This window comes from Marmota flaviventris, chromosome X (genome assembly GCF_047511675.1).
Source record: "Marmota flaviventris isolate mMarFla1 chromosome X, mMarFla1.hap1, whole genome shotgun sequence".
Taxonomy (NCBI): Eukaryota; Metazoa; Chordata; class Mammalia; order Rodentia; family Sciuridae; genus Marmota; species Marmota flaviventris.
This window is the reverse complement of record NC_092518.1, coordinates 48657885-48677200: the sequence shown is the minus strand read 5'-3', so window position 1 is coordinate 48677200 and position 19316 is coordinate 48657885. Positions and strand designations below refer to the sequence as shown.

The window sequence follows — 19316 nt, the reverse complement described above, 5'->3', positions numbered from 1 at the left end:
TAACTACCCAGAATTGCTGAACTGTCCTACCTCAGGGATTAAAAACCTCCTACTCTGTTAAATGAGAGTCTAGCTAAAGATCTGTGAAATTTACAGCTGGATCAAGGAATCATTTTGAAATATGTGGATGATTTGCTTATAGATATCTCTGAGTATAAACACTGCCTTTCAAACACTACTGCTGCACTAAATCACCTTGCCTCACGTGGATATGTGGTATCCACTATAAAAAGGGATCACTTTTGTAAACAAGTCACCATCTGAGATTCAGGTAAGCCAACAAACCAGGAGTTTGATGTCAGATAAAAAGAAAGCTACCTTGAGCCTTAGACAAGCGAAGAACCAGAGACAGTTATGTGGGTTCCTGGGAATGTCAGGATTCTGCAAGATTTGGATCCCAAATTTTTGACAAATAACTAAACCTCTGTATGAGGCTTTAAATGGACCATAAATAGAACTTCACTTGGACCCCAGAATGCCAAGATTCCTTTAAGAACTTAAATCAAAACCTCATGACAGGGCTGGGGTTGTGGCTCAGTGGTAGAGTGCTTGCCTAGTATGTGTGAGGCACTGGGTTTGATCCTCAGCACCACATATACATAAATAAAGGTCTATAAACAGCTAATAAAATAATTAAAAATCACCCCATGATAGCCCCTGTCATAGGCCTGCCTGATTTACAAAATGAGTTCAGACTATATGTGCATGAAAAACAAAGTACAACACATAAAAGTTCTCTCATAGACATTGGGGAACATACTGTCCAGTAGCTTATTTGTTAAAACAGCCCGACTATATAGAAAAAAAAAAAAGAATACTGGCCAACTACTGGGATGATGAGGAGATAGAAGGCCATCCTATCAGACAATCCAAATGTCAACCCCTTATTGGGGCCCTAATACCACAGCTTGAATTGGACCAATGCAAACCCTTTTATATCAAGAAGGATAAAAAAAACATTAGCCAAAGAATAGAGCTTTGATGTCTGAAATAGCACTGCCAGGTGAAGGCAAATGTTCCATGGGCTCATCATCCTTCTTAAAAGATTGGTCTATCCCTTGGGAAAAATGAAATGTGCTCACAATGGGAGGGTGCCTTGGTGAATTTCATGAAGCCAAATTTCTGAGGACCACATCTCCAACATACTCTTCAGCAAATTATTTGGCAGTGTGATTTCTGTGCCCCAAACCATTTGAGGAATAAAAAACAGTCTAGCATAAAAGAGATAGAATATGTAAAATTGTAGCCATTTGATGAGTAACAAATTTGATCCAAATGCCCTGTGCCATGGAAAACTTCAGATATTTGTGTATATTGGTAGATGCTATCTCTGCGTGAGTCAAGATTTATCCCACCAGAACAGAAAAGGTTTTAGAAATAACTAAAGTTGTCTTGAAAGAGCTGGTTCTGAGGTAAGAGATACCCTCCTCAAGGCAAAGTGAGAATAGACAATCTTTCATTGAAGAAATGAGCATAGTGTTCGATAATCAATGAAAGTTAAATGCATCCTGGAGACTTCAGTCTACAGGTAAACAGAAAAGGTAAAGCACACCTTACAAGAGGCGGTGGCTAAATTATGCCGAGTAGCCAACCTGCAATGGAGTAAGGTGTTGCCAGTTTCTCCGCAGTAAAGGTATCCCATGACACAGGTTTAAATTGAACCCAGAAAGAAATGGTATATTATAGACCTTTTATGTTACCCTGGGGGTAAAGGGTGAAATGTGTTTACAACAAATAAAAATAGATTTTAAAAAGTTTGTACAAAAAACAGTCAAATAATAATTGCTGTACATGAGTGTGCTTCTTCCAGGTCACCACCAAGGTTGGAATCATTTCACCATTCTTACTCGTAAAAGTACAAATCAGAAAAATGATAAGAGGTAAAAACATTTATTTTAAAACTCTCTCCATCACCCAGTTTCAGTAGAAAGCATCTTGGAGATATCTGTCATCTCGTTTTCAGTAGAAATGCAAGGTAGGAATTGACAATAAGCAAATGTAATGGGTCCGCTTCATGCTTTAAATATAACTCTTGCTGCTCTGCCATTGTGCCTTATTTTAAAACTGACATTTCCCCTTTTATCTTTTCCCTCTCCCCTTCTCATGATGGGGAAGCAGGAATAGCCTTCTTCTTATCCTAGGTCAAGTTATCTGTCCTCTAGCTCACATACCACAGTTAAAGTAATTCAGACTTCAAGACTGGTGCCAAAAAAATTTATGAAATGTTTACATCTTGAGGTTACAAGTAAATTGTCACCCCTAACAGGGCACAACTGAATGTGGCCTTTGAATCACCTCTTTAAAAGCCCTCTGCTCTGTCTGATATGTGGATTCTAAACCCCAACAAGGGAGGCAGGGAGAGGAAGAATAGAAGTTCATTGGATTAGACAGAGGGGAATGAAGAGAAGCAAGAGGGGATGGAATAGAAAGACAGTAGAATGAACTGGACATAACTTTCTTATCCTTATATATGTATACATGACCAGAATAAATCCAACCATGTATGACCACAAAATAGGATCCTAATTAGAATAAGTTATACTACATGTATGTATATTAGGGTCAAAATACACTTTACTGTCATGTATATCTAAAAAGAACTAAAAAAAGTCCTTTGTTCTGCTGAACAGTTAGAATCATAGCCTCTGAAACAGGATTTCCCTGTGTTTATCCTTTACTAGCAAAACAATAAAACTTCTTTTTTCATTTTCTTAAAATCTGTCTTCATTATTGGATTGGAACTGGGGGAAAGGACTGATATTCCAGTATCTCTGTGACTGCTACAAGACTGTGTAGACCCAACACTTCAGCATATTGCCACAGTCACTCCCTTTCTTAACAATACTCATAAAGCATAAGAAATAAAACCAAGAATCAGTAAGTAGAAAGGCATCAAATTAGAAGCTTCTGGGCAGCAAAGGAGACAAGAATGTGATAATAGAGAATAGGAAATGGAAGTTCTTTGCCACCTGCTCTATGATAGGGAATTAATATCAAGAATATATGAAGATGGATTGGGGTTGTAGCTTACTGGTAGAACGCTTGCTGGCATGTGTGAGGCATCGAGTTCAATCTTCAGTGCCACATAAAAATAAATAAATAAATCAAATAAAAATATTGGGTCCATCTACAACTAAAAAACAAAAAAAAATCATTAAAAAAGAATATATGAAGAACTTAAAAAAAACTTAAAACCCCCAAAATTAATAAATCAGCAAAATAATTAAAGACACTGCTCAGAAGAGGAAATAAAAATAGCCAATAAGTATATGTAAAATGTTCAACATATCTAACAATCATGTATATGCAAATAAAAACTACCTTAAGATCTCATCTCACTCTATACAGAATGGCAATTATCAAGAATGCAAATAATAGTGTTGGCCAGGATGAGGGGAAAAAATACACCCATACATTTTTGGTGGTACTGCAAATTAGCGCAACCACTCTAGAAAGCAGTATGGTGATTCCTCAGAAAATATGGAATGCAACCACCATATGACCCAACTTTCCCACTTCTCAGTAGATATCCCTATGATATAAAATCAACATATCATTGGAATTCAGCCACATCCATGTTTATAGTAGTGGGGTTCACAGTATCCAAGCTCTGAAACCAACTTAGGTATCTGTTGATAGATGAATGGATAAAGAAAAGGTATTAACCATAAGGAAGGAATATATTATGTCATTTTCCAGTGAATTCATGGAACTGGAGTCCAACATTGTAAGTGAAATAAGCCAGACCTAAGAAGTCAAAGGTCAATTATTTTCTCTGATAAGTAGAAATAGACCAAAACAAGGAGGAAGAAAATTAATGGTGGTAGTGGGGTAATTCTGAGAAAGTAGAAGAGAGATAAGTGTAGTAGAGGAATAGAATTGTGGGGGAGAAAACAGGGAAGGAAAAAGAGAAGAAGGGGAGAATATATCTGATCAAACTTTCCTATGTACACATATAAATATTCCACAGTGAATCTCACCTTTCTGTGTATCTACAAGCACTAATTCTTAAAAAAAAATATGTTATGGTTTAGGTATGAGGTGTTCCACAAAAGGTCCTGTATGACACAATGCAAGAAAGTTTAGAGGTAAAATAATTGGGTTATCAGAGCTTTAACCAAATCAGAGTGTTAATATGAAGAAAAAAGAACATTTTTTCCATAGTTGAGAATGAGTACAGGTGTTTTAATGAGTAAAAGTACATATTTTTATTTGTGTCATGAATATATGTTTGTACATATTAACATTTGTATTATGAATATATATTTGTTGGTAAGGGTGTGTATTCTTTTATTTATGACTATGTTTATCTATGTGGGTGGTAGTGGGTTGTGTGATTAGTGTATGTGTGAAGAAAGCATATAATCTGTAGTTAGTTCTCACACAAAATTAATATGTTTTCACTTATTAATTCAGTAGTTAAATAAACACTATTTTAGTGCCTACATTTCTTCAGGCCCTGATGGTATAGAGAAGACTAATATAGGAGCTTGGCCTTATAAGATTTCCACTCTTTTGAAGAGGAAGATCGTTAGTGCAATGTGCTGAATGTCATCAAGGGCAAATTTTTTGTTGTTCTGTGGAAACACAAGTAAGCATATCTAATCCATTTGGGAATGGTAGTGATTAGAAAAGGCTGCCTGAAAGGTACAGTATCTGGGTTAAATCTTAAAGTTTTAATAGCCAGTATATATTCAGTATGGTGTATTCATATATGTACATAAGAATGTTATGTCAGATTGATTACACTGTATTTTCTCTTCATATCCACCTCCTTTGCCTTTATTTTCCTTTGTCTGATTCACTGAACATCTATTTCACCTCTCCCCATCTTGTTGTGTATCAGTATCCATATGTCAGAAAGAATGTTAGACATTTGTTTATTTATTTATTTTGGATTGGCTTATTTCACTTACCATGATAGTCTCTGTATCCATCCATTTACCAGGAAATGTTGTAAAGTCATTCTTCATGACTGAGTAATATTCCATTGTATGTATGAACCACGATTTTGTTATCCATATGTTCACAGTCATCTTGGATGGTTCTACAGCTTAGCTACTGTGGATTGTGCTGCTATAACCATTGGTGTAGTTGTGTCACTATAGTATATTGATTCTAACTCCTTTGAATATATAGAGAAGTGGGATGACTGGGCGTCAAATGGTGGTTCCATTCTTAGTTTTATAAGAAATATCCTATTGCTTTCCATAGTGCACCAATTTGCAGTCCCAACAGCAACATTTGTTTGTACCCTTTTCCCTACCTCTTTCACAGCAGTTAAGTTTTGCTGTGCTTAGCAAAACAAAGGGGTTCTGTGAGAAACTATGAACTCCTTGAGCTGTGTCCTTGTTGCAGTCTTGAGAAGATAAGATAAAAGAATGTTTTGCCAAGTTTAAAATCTATACAGATATAGATATGCGGTTGCCAGGAAATTAGCTAACTACAACTCAGATAATAAGAAGTACGAGCACTGTGACCATGAACAAAGTTACTCTGAGAATGTTTATCCATGCTGGATAAGATTAAGCTGCTGGAAAGATGTGTTTCATTTTTTCTGTATAAAAGAAGGAGGGAAAAAATAATGATGCTGCTTATTTTCTACTGGATGTGTGTGTGTGTGTGTGTGTGTGTGTGTGCATGTGTCTTTATGCATCTCTACTGTACCAGGAATTACAGATTGTCAGCGGGTTCTGACACTTGACAACATTTATTTATTTATTTATTTATTGCGACTTCTTTCTTGATAATTGCCATTCTGAGTGGAGTGAGATGAAATCTCAGTGTCATTTTAATTTGCATTTCTCTAATTGCTAGAGATGTTGAACATTTTTCATATATTTGTTGACCATTTGTAATTCTCCTTCTCAGGATTGTCTGTTTAATTTCTTTGTCTGTTTATATATTTATTTACTTTTAGTGTTGAGCTTTTTGAGTTCTTTGCATATTCTGAAAATTAATGCCTTACATGAGGTGTGGGTGGCAAAGATTTTTTCCCATTCTGTAGGTTCTCTTTTCATGCTCTTGATTCTTTCTTTTGCTATGAAGTTTTTTTTAGTTTGATACCATCCCAGTTATTGATTTTTGAGTTTAATTCTTATGCTTTAGAAGTCTTGTTGAGGGACTGGGTTATAGCTCAGTGGTAGAGCACTTACCTAGCACATGTGAAGCACTGTATTTGATCCTCAGCACCACATAAAATTAAGTAAATAGAATAAAGTTATTAGGAAAAAAAATCCTTGTTGAGGACAGTGATTCCTAAGCTGACCTGTTGGAGTGATGGGTCTACATTTTCCTCTTGTAGGTGCAGGGTTTCTGGTCTAATACCTGTGTTTTTGATCCATAACTTGCATTCTACCAGAACATAATGAAATAAAATTAGAAAACAGTGATAAGATAAAAATAGAAGCTACTCTAGCATCTGATGACTAAATAATAGATTCTTGATTGATGAATGGATAACAGAAGAAATCAGGGGTGAAATAAAAAAAATAGTTTCAAATAAGAATAGTGATACAACATATCAAAATCTCTGGGTCACTGTGAAGGCAGTTTTAAGAGGAAAGTTTATAGCATTAAACTCATTCATTAAAAGAATAAAAAGACACCAAATAAATAATCTAATATTACAAGTGAAGTCACTAGGGAAAAAACCTTATCTTTCAATTTGTTATTTTTTGTTTTACAAATTAAATTTTATATTAGTGCCATAGCATACTGTATCAAACAGCTTAATGTAATTAAAATAAAATACCTGAGGTGATGAATTATAATGACAAAAGGTTTATTTAGCTCACAGTTTTAGATCTTTCTGTTCAAAATGGGAAACTCCATTGGTTTAGCCTTTGGTTAGTATGGCACATTATAGTGGGAATGCATGTAGGAGGAAACTGGCCACATCTTGAACCAGAGCCCTTCAAGGGCATTCTCTCAATTTCCTAAGGACTTTGTACTAGGTCCCAACTTCTAAAGGTCTTCAGCATTTTCCAATACTGCCACTCTGGGAACCAAACTTTTTCATATGCACTTTTGGGGAATGCTCAAATTGCAACTAAACCATAGCACATAAAATCTTAATATTTGTATTATCATAGTACAATACAGTCTATAAAGAAATTGAAATATACCAGTATGCATGCTAATTATTTAAATGGTAATTGCAATTTGAAGACAACTGTTTTATGGAATTGCAAATAGTTTAGTAAGTTTGGAGCAGAGCATGAATATGTAAAGAGGTGGCAGGCGATAGTTAAATATAAGAAAGCCATTAATCACTATGTCCTTTATGGCCTTGGCTTTATGCTAAAATTCGCCTTTACAGTAAAAAATATCTTCAAAAAAGAAAATATTCATTAGAAGATGGATAATGCAGTGAATTATTAACTGACAAACAGTTGAGAAAGGACATGAAAGATATAAAAAATGTGGGATAATAGGAACATATCTCAACATCATAAAGGCTATCTATGCTAAGCCTCAGACCAAAATCATTCTAAATGGAGAAAAATTTGAAGGCATTCCATCTAAAAAGTGGAACAAGATAGGGATGGGGATGCCCTACTTCGCCACTTCTATTTAACATAGTTTTGAAACACTGGCCAGAGCAATTAGAAACATGAAAGAAATTAAAGGAAATAAAATTGATAAAACTAAAAAAGAAGATATACGTATGGCAAATAAGCACAAGTTGTACTACATTATTAGTCACCGGAGAAATGAAAATTCAACCCACTTTACTATATATCACCCACAATAGCTAAAATACAAAAATATATTGCCAGTTGATAAGAACATAAAATAGTTTTTTGTTAGCTTTGTGTCAAAAAAAAGAGAGAAAGAAATTAAAGGGATACACTTAGGAAAAGAAGAATTCAAATTGTCACCATTTGCTGATGATATGTTTCTATACCTAGAAGTCCCTACAGTTTTCCACCAGAAAACTTCTAGAATTAGTAAATAAATTTAGCAAAGTAGCAGGATAAAATATCAATACTCATAAATCAAAGACATTTCTGTATATCAATGACAAACCCTTAGAAAGGGAAATGAGGAAAACTACTCCATTTAAAATAGCCTCCCCCAAAATAAATAAATAAATAAAACATCTGGGAATCAACTTAATGAAAGAAGTGAAAGTTGTATATGATTAAAATTACAGAACCCTAAAGAAAACAAGTCAAAGAAGTCCTTAGAAGATGGAAAATCTACCTTGCTCTTGGACAGGCAGAATTAATATTATCAAAATGACCATACTTCCAAAAGCACATACAGTCAAAGCATACAGTCAAAATCCCAATGACATTCCTCATAAAAATAGAAAAAGCAGTCATGAAATTCATCTGGAAAAATAAGGTACTCAGAATAGCTAAAGCAGTCCTTAGCAGGAAGAGTGAAACAGGTGACATCAGTATACCAGACTTCAAACTATACTACAGAGCAACAGTAACAAAAGCAGCATGGTATTGGCACCAAAACAGACCGGTAGACCAATGGTACAGAGTAGAGGACACAGAGACTAACCCACAAAACTACAATTATCTTCTATTAGACAAAGGTGCCAAGAACATGCATTGGAGAAAAGATATCCTCTTCAACAAATGGTGCTGTGAAAATTGGATATCCATATGCAACAAAATGAAATTGAATCCCTATCTCTCACCATGCACAAAACGAAACTCAAAATGGATCAAGGACTTAGGAATAAAACCAGAGATCCTGCATCTAATAGAAGAAAAAGTAGGCCCTAATCTCCATCATGTGGGATTAGGCCCCAACTTCTAATAAAATTCCTTGGGTGCAAGAATTAAAATCAAGAAACAATAAATGGGATAGATTCAAACTGAATTTTTTTTTTTTATCACAAAAAGAAACATTCTGTGAGGTGAACAGAGAGCCTATATCTTGGGAACAAATCTTTACCCCTCACACGTCAGATAGAGAACTATATTCTCTAGGGTATATAAAGAACTCAAAAAGCTAAGCACCAAGAAAATAAATAACCCTATCAATAAATGGGCCCATGACCTGAACAGACACTTCTCAGAAGATGATATACAATTAACCAACAAATATATAAAAAAATTCATCATCACTAGCAATTAGAGAAATACAAATCAAAACCACTCTAAGATTCAATCTCATTCTAGTCAGAATGGCAGCTATTGTGAAAACAAACAACAATAAGTGTTGGCGAGGATGTAGGGGAAAAGGTACACTCATGCACTGCTGGTGGGACTGCAAATTGTTGCAGTCAATATGGAAAACAGTATGGAGATTTCTTGGAAAATTTATAACGGAACCACCATTTGACCCAGCTATCCCTCTCCTGGGTCTATACCCAAAGGACTTAAAAATAGCATACTACATGGACACAGCCACATCAATTTTTATAGGCAGCACAATTCACAATAGCTAAACTATGGAACCAGCCTAGATGCCCTTCAGTAGATGAGTGGATTTTTAAAGTGTGGCATATATATAAAAGAGAATAAAATCTTGACATTTGCAGATAAATGGATAGTGTTGGAGAAGATAATGCTAATGAAGTTAGCCAATCCCCCCAAAAAAAACAAATGCCAAATGTTTTCTCTGATATAAGGAGGCTGATATATAGTGTAATAGAGAGAGAGAGCATGGGAGGAATAGATGAACTCTAGATAGTACAGAGGGTTTGGAGGGGAAGGGAGGGGGCATGGGATTAGAAATAATGGTGGAATGTGATGATCATTATTATCCAAAGTACATGTATGAAGAAATGAATTGATGTGAATATACTTTGTATACAACTAGATATATAAAAATTGTGCTGTATATGTATAATAAGAATTATAATGCATTTCAATGTCATATAGAAAAAAAATTTGAATAAATAAACAAATAAATAAAAGAAAAAAGAAAATCTTACACACAATAGTATACAAACAATCCATAATCATTTTAAAATGATTATCATTCATTATCTCTCTAAAGTAAATAAATATAAATTTAAATAATATGAAAAATTCCTTTTCCCTATGAAGTTGGTATAGACAATAATACTCAGTTTCATGAGGATATGATAAAGGCCAAATATATATCATATAAATAGATACTTTACTTGCCTGAAAAAAAATAAGCATAGTGAATTGTGTTGAAACAGAACAGACTGAAAGGAACATAAGACCAGTAAGTAAGCCAGTACATAATTTAGCTAGTAGTACTGGAAGTGGGAGTAAAAAAACAGGTGGCAGATATACTAGACTTAAGACATCTAATGATAAATGAGATTTAGTAAGGAATCAAAGATTACTCCCAAGTCTCACCTTTGATTGCTAATGGATGATGAGATTACATAAATCCACCTTAAGTTTGATGGGAAGATTTCTCTCTCTCTCTCTCTCTCTCTCTCTCACACACACACACACACACACACACACACACACACACACATACACACCTGCAGTCTCATATAGAATTTTTTTCTTTTGAGACAAAATGAATTTCTCTTACACATTTTCCTTATTCTCAAGACTGTGCATATTTCTTTGCCCTCTACAAGTGAATATGTACCAGAAAGTCATCATCAGGAGCTTTACATGTATATCTCATTTAATTTTCATAACAGCATAAATTAACAGTTATCCTACTTTACAGATGAAGAAACACATTCAGAGATATTATGTGATTTGTACAAGATCAGAAACATTCGAGGTGAGCCTAAGATTTAAATCCATTTTTTTCTGTTCAGTCCCCAATCAGTGAACATTCTTCATACCATCTTCATATATTGGTCATTTACAATTTAGATAAGTAACAGGAGTCAGGCAAAGGATATACTTCCATTTTGACAAAGATCTTTCTGGTAAAAATGGTTCACCCTTGGGACTGTAGTTAGAGTGTTCGCCTAGCATGTGTAAGACACTAGGTTCGATCCTCAGAACCAAATAAAAACAAACAAACAAACAAATAAATAAATAAGGGTATTAAAAAATAGTTCACTCACCAAAGATTTTGCTTGAAATTATAATGGCATCTAGATTATGATAACCTACTTTAAATACTTTGCTCACTGGGTCTGCCAGATGTGCCTATCTTGATTAACCTGTATTCTATCAGGTGCTTCCAATTAAGCTAGACATGCTGTGATGACACCTTGATTATTCACCTGACTTTTGCAAGTGAAAAGGTTGCACCTACCCAAGGCTCTAAATGTCAAAATCAAGTCAACATTCATTCTTTTCATAAGCTCTTACCTTTAACTTACAAAGTAGTGTCAACTGCATGCTAAGTACTATGTTGAGTTTTGACAATATAAAGAAGGTTTAAAATGGCCTTATTCTTCAAGGAGTTCACTTCTAGATGGCAAGTAGCTATAAAAATATTTATGTTTAAAAAGAGAAGTACTCTGATATTGTTGATTTGTAGTGTGTAGGGTAATTAAAGAGTGCCATTAAAGGCATTTGGGAGCTCGGGGAAAAGTTGAAATATTTGTCCTTAACCAGATAAAAAGGGGAAAGGGGACTTTCAGCTCTTGTTGGCTGTAGCATAGACTTGAAGGATGAAGAGTACAGAGTTTTGCAGACATCAATCGTGAAACCTCTGAATGCCAAAGTAGATGTGGCTTTAACCTGTGGAGGATGTAGAATTATTGCAGAGTCATTGGCAAGGGAGGAACATGGTCCAATTTGTATATTAAAAATATGGATTCATAAATAAAGACAGGGTGATCAACTAGAGTATTTGTAGAAGTTCATGTAAACATCAATAAGATCAGAATGAGGCTGAGTTGGAAGGGAAAGGCATTGTGTGGATTTGGTTATTGTTCATGATGATGTGAGTAAAGGAAGAAGCTGAGAGGATTTTCAGATTTTTGAGTGATTCACTGGGTACATGAAAATGTTACTTGTGAATTTGGAGGAACAGCAAGTTTGGGGAGAAAATGATGACTTTTGGACATGTTTAGTTTGAAGAATTGGTGAGACATTCACATGAAGATGTCAAATAGACATTGGATTTCAAGTGTCTTGCGTTTAGAAGAGTGATGTGGTCTGGAGATTTAATGTTCATCAGTACTACCTGACAATGGGTTTATAAGGATTAGGTAACGTGCATGTGGATAAAATGTATATGCTTGCAAGTTAACTTTTTCTGATCATACTATTTTATATAAAAATGTAAACTTCTAACACTTTTTTTCACAGATACAGCTGAAATAAATCATAGCTACGACTTATAACATATGGTATGAGTTGTACTGTGTTGCGATTTATTTATTTATTTATTTTTATTTTGCTGTTCATCAAAACTATTTCATGTCAAAGTAATTATGCCCATTTTTTATATGAACAAATTGAATTTGAGATTAGTATAAATTGGACAAGGCAATACAGTAGCAGAACTGGAGAGCCTAAAAGCCAGTCTTCTTTCCTACATCTCATTTTCCAGGTTGGATTTATGCCAGCACTAACCACAGGTTGCAGTCATACAGTAAGCTGCTGAAAAGGGTTCATCTCCATTCTCATCTCTGGCCAGGAGCCCAGCAGGTGATGACAAATAAGCTCCTGTGGAATTGTGGGTAGACACTGGATTTGTAAGCCAAAGGAATCCTTTTTTAGCTCTTTGCTTAGTCTTTTCTCCTGCTTTCCCAGGGTGTACGAAACCCTCCAGCGCTAGGACCCAGCGGAATCCAGGCCTCTATGGCACCTCCATTCAGCGCCCGCATCCAGCTGCTTCTCTTGAGAGCAGTAGGTTTTCTCATAGGCCTAATAGGCCAAGCGGCTCGAGCCTTTGGCGGCCCAAAATTTGGCTCAAGAACCACCGGTCCTGTGAACGAACCCTTGCTTCTGCTTTCTGCAATACAGCTGGCTAAACTGATTAGACAGAGGAAGGTGAGAGCGCAAAGGGAGCAGATTTAGAAGTGGGTGCAGGGGACATATTTTAGTCTCAGACTCCTGGAATTTTAGTGGTGGTAGTGGTTGTGGTACATGAGTGAGTTGGGGAAATCAATTTCCTTTCCACCCTCTACTATGAGACTTGGGAGAGGCTTTCAAATGGGGATTAAAAGGAAACTTCTGGGAGTCATAGTGTGCATGTTTATACATTTGCTGTAAGCACTGGTTGGATTATTTCGGCATCCTTCAGTCATTATGTCCATTTTTCCTGTTTGTGCAAAATAATTGTGCAGAAGAAAAACCAGGAGTGGTTTTTGAAACTGATTCTCAACAATGGGGTTTCTCTCCCTCTTCCTTTCCCTCTTCCTCCTCAGATCTACCTGTCCAAGAGATTTTTGCTTTCTGTCCAAGTTGTTTTTTTTTTAATTTAGTAGTACTTGGTCTAAAATAGTGATTACTGTGGCTATCAGTAATAATTAAACATATTTTATCTCACTGATGCAGTTCTACAGGTAATATCCATGTAAAATAATTGGGGTAAAATGATTTATACAAATGCATGAAAATTTACAAATTATTAATTTAAAATTATTAATTTTAATTTTAAGCAGCTTAAGCAATCATTTTTCTCTACAGTTGTTCTGGCAGGACTAGTAATCTCCTTGTCATATGATTGGTGGATTCCCTAGAGGTGTTGGGCTATTTCCTAGTATTGTTTTTCATTTCTTATCTTTATCTCTCTATTGTTTCATTTAACTCCTGATTACCTTTAAACAACATATTTTTCTTATTCCTCAATTCACTCCCCAACATCCACTAATCATGCATGGTTTTGCTAATAGGCAGATAGTGGGATGTAGTATAAAGATAGTAGATTAAAATGTTGGTGTGTATCTTCATAGCTGTATGACCCTGTGCAAGGGCTGCCAGGACAATTGCAGATAATACAAGTCAAGTCTCTGGCACACAATAAGTTCTGTAGCATAGAGATTACAAGATTGAACACTGGAGCTGGATTACTGGGGTTCAGAAATCCTAACTATCTTGCTATCTGGATGTGTGATCTTGGAAAAATCCTTTAAACTTTTGTGCCTCTAAATATCCTGTAAGAAAAATGGACTAGGTAATGGAATCTACTGTATGGAGTTGTGAAGATTAAATGAGTTCCTACACATGAAGATTTTAAAACACTTCCTGGCATAATAGTCCTGGCTAAAATTACTACCATCAAGTTTTTAATAGCTGTTATTTATATGTTCATGCTTGCCCATGATAAGAGCTTATCTAGATATATTTTATATTAAAGTGTTCTGAAGAGAAGTGAAGTAGATATAAAATCTTATTTGTATGAGTTTTCCTTCAGTCCTACCAAGGTTGTGTCTCTAATGATGTTGATATATACACCATTAGACCTTAACTTTTGCTATATATATATTTTAAAACTTTCTTCCTTTCTCTAGAGAAATGGTTGGGGGTGGGGAGGGATTGGCCATCCTGGGACATGTGACAATGTATGGGAACATTTTGGGTTTCACAATGGAATTAGTACCAGGGATGCTGCTAAACACACTCCAATGCACAGGACAGCCCTCTCCATAGTAGAGTTATTTGGCTCAATCTTTCAATAGTGGCAAAATTGAGAAATTCTACTCAAGCATTATTTGAGAAAACTGGTTTCTTTCCAGTCTTACTTGCTAAGGCCTGAGAGAAAGCCATTATATAATAAATAGGTAATTTGACCTATTTTTTATGTATGACTGGGTTGATACCAGTTAAATTTTTGGTCAAATCTAGGACTCTAGTTGTCATAATAACAGCTATCATTTATAGAGTGCTTATTTCACACTAGTAACTTTGTGAATTTTATCTCCAATTTGCATATTAAATGCCAAGAAATTATTTAAGATCAAGATGGAGGAGGAATTGATGCTAATACCTAACTCCAATAGACTCTATATACTGTCTCAGATTCTGTCACCTACATGCATTTGAATGCTAGCTATCTTTTGGTGCCTGAATACATAGATGAGTAAATTCTTTATACCAGATGAAAGAAAATTCTAAACTGCTGGTATATTCACTTTGCCTTAAGATCATTTTCAGCAAAATCAAGTATTTTCCTTTTCCTTTGACTGTGCTATCAGAATGGCACCTGTATTTTTTAGTATTTAGCATTAACAAGGCCATTTAGTCTGTTTTTCTTATCCCTCCAAAGGTCAAAGTTTTGCCTTTTATCTTTCTCTTAAATATCAGTAATTGTGTGACAGTTTCCTTAAATGTAAAATGGGATAAAATAATTGTACCTATTTCATAAAGTTATTGGTATACTTGAATGAGATAACAGCTCTAAAATACTCAGCACATGCTCAGTGAAAGTTAACTTTAATATTATAGATTGTAGTCTTATCTTTCAGTAGAAAATAGGAATACAATCATGGATACTAGCACATACTGGGGAATTTTGGTTGGGTATCTTGGTTCCTGCTACTTACTCTTAGTTTACTCGAACATTCTCTCATGATCTACATTTACACAAATACCTACAAGTACACACATATATACATATATATTCTTACAATGTACTTTTGATGCAGTGAACCCCATCAATTCTGTAGTTTACAAGTTTATGGAAAGCTCTGCAAAATGAAAAAATAACTATAATATATTTATTATTCCTTTTTGAAATTTTATTTATTTTCTTCATAAGCAAAGACTATAAAATATGTAGTTAGGGGTCAGGGACAGTAAGTAAGCAGATCTTAATTCTCCTAATGAGGAGATAAAAACATGTACTGATGACATGATCTATTTATAGGATTGTTGTGAGAATTAAATGAATTCATGTATGTAAAGCTTTTAAAATAATGCCTGGCATAATAGCACTATATAAGCATTAATTGTATTATTTTTATTATTATTAGGTGTGATATCAATACGTTCATGATGTATATAATTTATCAGATTATATAAAAATGTTCTGAAGGGGAGAAGTGAAGAACATAGAAAATCTTATTTGTCCTAGCTCTCCCTTAGTCCCTGCCTTCTTAATACACAGAAATATTCTCATCTGAAAACAACTAAATTTTATTAAGCAGCTACCATGTGCCAGTTGAGGCAATGGTTAACTTAGACTTTTGTAAACTGAATCCTCATAACCACATTTTGATGTTGGTACCATTATCATCATCTTATAGATGAGGAAAGAAGGTTTAAAACTGTCCAGTAACTTGTCTAGTGCCATATAGTTATGAAGTGATAGAGCCAGGTCAATCTGATTGCATATTTTCATGGCTCTTTATGAAAGAGTAATGCTTCCTGATCACCAACTCTCTGATTGAACTATCAGTTCCCAACTTACTATGTTCAGTTGTATCCATAGCCTGGGCATTATTCCTGCATATTTGGAAATTTGCTTTTGTTAGTGATTTCACAGTTGACAGATCACCTAATGACATATATGATGATATCCTCATATGTTGTCAAAGTGAATGTTCATAAAGGCAAATCTAGATCCCAATTTAGTGTGGTACATTATGTCTACAACAAATAATAAATAAGGCAGCACTTTATGTATAGGATATGGAGTGAGTTTCCACATGTATTTTGAATGAAAAAAATAATTTCTAATATATTGTTACTTTTATGAAAAAATCTTTGGTCTATCTCTATTTAGTATCTATCTTTCATAGATATACCTATGTCTCTGAAAAGATGCACAAAGACTGATAACATTAGTTGTTAAAGGAGAGTGTCAGGATTCAGAAGTATAAGGGAACTTTTTCATTGTATAGCTTAAAATTTTATTTATAAGCAATACATAACAATTGTACACATTTGTTGTGCATAGTGTGAGGGCAGAGAGGAATGGGAAGAATTTGGCAATAGGTACAAAGGTTAGGATGCTGGTGTTCAATTACTTAGAGTAAATTATATAATGAATAATGTGTCCTATGAAATTGTATTTTTAGATTGTTGGACCATTGTGCTCATGCTACCAACTTATATTAAATATAATTAGTAACCAATGAGGAAAATTTGAAAATTAGTTTTCACTTTTTATGTAACTAATAAAAATATCAGTGATCTCTCCTTTAGTCTGACCATACAAGGGGATATGTTGTACCTATTAATAAGCATGAAGTAGATCTAAAGGAGCTGATATATAAATAGTTCTTGAAATATATCAACTGGTAAAAAAAATAAGGGATAGAACAATTAGTATACTATAATTAATCTTGTGGAGGGAGGAGAAAAAAGCTACAGAGAAAGGAAGGAAAGGAGGAAGGAAAAGAGAGAGAAAGAGGAGAGGAGAGAAAGATGTTTTTACTTTTCATTTGTATTTTAGGGAATGAATTTTCTAATCACGCACACCATCTTCATTTCTCTATGGCAGCATGCTTTATTGAATCAATCAAGCATATATATCCTGGCTCAGCCTTGTGATCTCTGTGAAGATCACATGTCTCTGTGAAGATTTCTGTTCACTTAACCTATTCATGTTAAAACACTGAAGTAACTAGGAAAAGAAGGAACTTACCTTAACATGATGAAGAATATGAGAAACCCAAGGACAACATCATAACCAAGGGGAAAAAAGCATTTCTTCAAAAATCAGGAATAAGATAAGGATGTGTACTCTCACCACTCTATTCAATATAGTACTTGAAGCACTTAACTTCATTGAGCTTCAGTGGCTTTAGCTATAAAATGGGGATAACATGACATGTGTTACTAGGAGGATTTAATTACATAATGAATGTAAAGTTCTTGGCATTTAAAGTATTTAAATGACAATTATTGTTGTGTTATATCCTTTAATATATGCTTGGTTTATTGATTTTTTTTCTACTTGCTGTGGACTCAATTAGGGCAGTTGTTGAAACTTTTTTTCCCACATCTTCTCCAGCATTTATTATGGTTTGTATTCATCTTTTAAATTTTATTTGTTCTTTTTAGATATACATGAAAATAGGGTATATTTTGACTTATTTATACATACATGGAGTATATCTTATTCTAATTAGGATCCAAGTCTTGTGGTTGTACATGATGTGGAGATTCATTGTGGTCAATTCATACATGTTCAAAGGAAAGTGTGTCAGATTTTGAAAATCTATTGGGTGGCATTCATTGGTGAGGTGACCAGGTTCTAGACCTCAGTGTGAAAACTCAGCCCCTTAACTCCAGAGCTACCAGAGTAGAGGTTCAATTTGTGGTGGATTAAATTACCATTTATGCATGCTTTTAAACAAATATTTACTGAGAACCCAGTAGGTGTTTCTAAAGGATAGGTAAGAATTAGTCTAGAAAAAAGGTACATATAATATTTTCTTATAATTTTTTCAATCTTCCTTGAATCTATAATTGTATCTTCTTTTTAATTCTCAGTATTAAGCCATTATTGTGTGTGTACTCTCCTCATTCTCCATCATGCTTCTTATGGTTTATCTGTTTTATGGGTATTTATAAGTTGTTTTTACTTATGTTTTCACCCTGTTGTTTTTACTATTGCTATTAGTTCTTTGTGTTTAAACTTTGTTTTGTTTCTCTATAATTTTTTATTTACTTTGTTTTTACATTATTTTAAGTTGAATATTTTATATATTGTATTAATTTTATACTTTTACAAATAAAATCATATTATTTGTAATTATGCCTGTATGAATATATCACAATGCATTCCAATTTTATATATATAATATATATTATATACACATAAAATATATAAAATGAACCAGTTAAAAATAAATAAATAAATAGATGGAAGACCAACAGAGTAGAGGAAGATGACCAGGGACAGGAAGGAGAAAGGATAGGAAGGGGAATATTAATGGGGATTGAAATGTAATATACATTTAAGAATATGTCAAAATGAGCCACACTGTTACATAAACTTCAAAACACTAAAAATGCATATTAAATGGCTTTAGCTATATCTCATAGAGTTTGATGAGATATGTCACTATTGTCAGTCTCTGGATAATTTGCAACTTTAATTTTGTTTATCTCTTAGAGCCATACATTATATAGAGGAGTGTTTTTGAAATAGTTAAGGTTTAAAAAAATCATCTTTCTCTATTTAGTTCTAGTATTACTAGATTATGATAATTTACCTAATTGACTTAAACTGTTTCTGAAACATTTGGTGATTTTAAGTTTTGTTTATGAATAAGTGCATGATCATTTTATGTTAATGATTTGGGGATACAGAGATCTTCATTTTTGATAGAATAAAATTTTTTCTCTGTATGTTTTTGAGCATGTTGGTTGTACTATTAAGTTCCCACCTATATCTTTGTTTATAATGACTGTCAATTTCTGAGAAAGCTGTATTATCTCTTACTATTCTTATATTTCTGCCAAGTTCCTTTTGTATTCCCTTTTAAGTTTATACTCTATATATTTGCCAGATTTTTTTAATACAGAAAAGAATATGACTGTTGTAGC

General features: G+C 34.1%; 1 protein-coding gene across 2 annotated transcripts in view; it reads left to right on the top strand.

The window, feature by feature from the left end:
• Positions 1-12674: 12674 nt before the first annotated feature.
• The window catches only part of Faah2 (fatty acid amide hydrolase 2), a 154577-nt gene continuing 147935 nt past the window's right edge, over positions 12675-19316 (top strand). For both annotated transcript variants that reach the window (XM_071606330.1, XM_034635443.2), the window contains exon 1: positions 12675-12866. In XM_071606330.1, coding sequence (XP_071462431.1) covers positions 12675-12866 — 192 coding nt within the window. The remainder of the gene's footprint in view (positions 12867-19316) is intronic.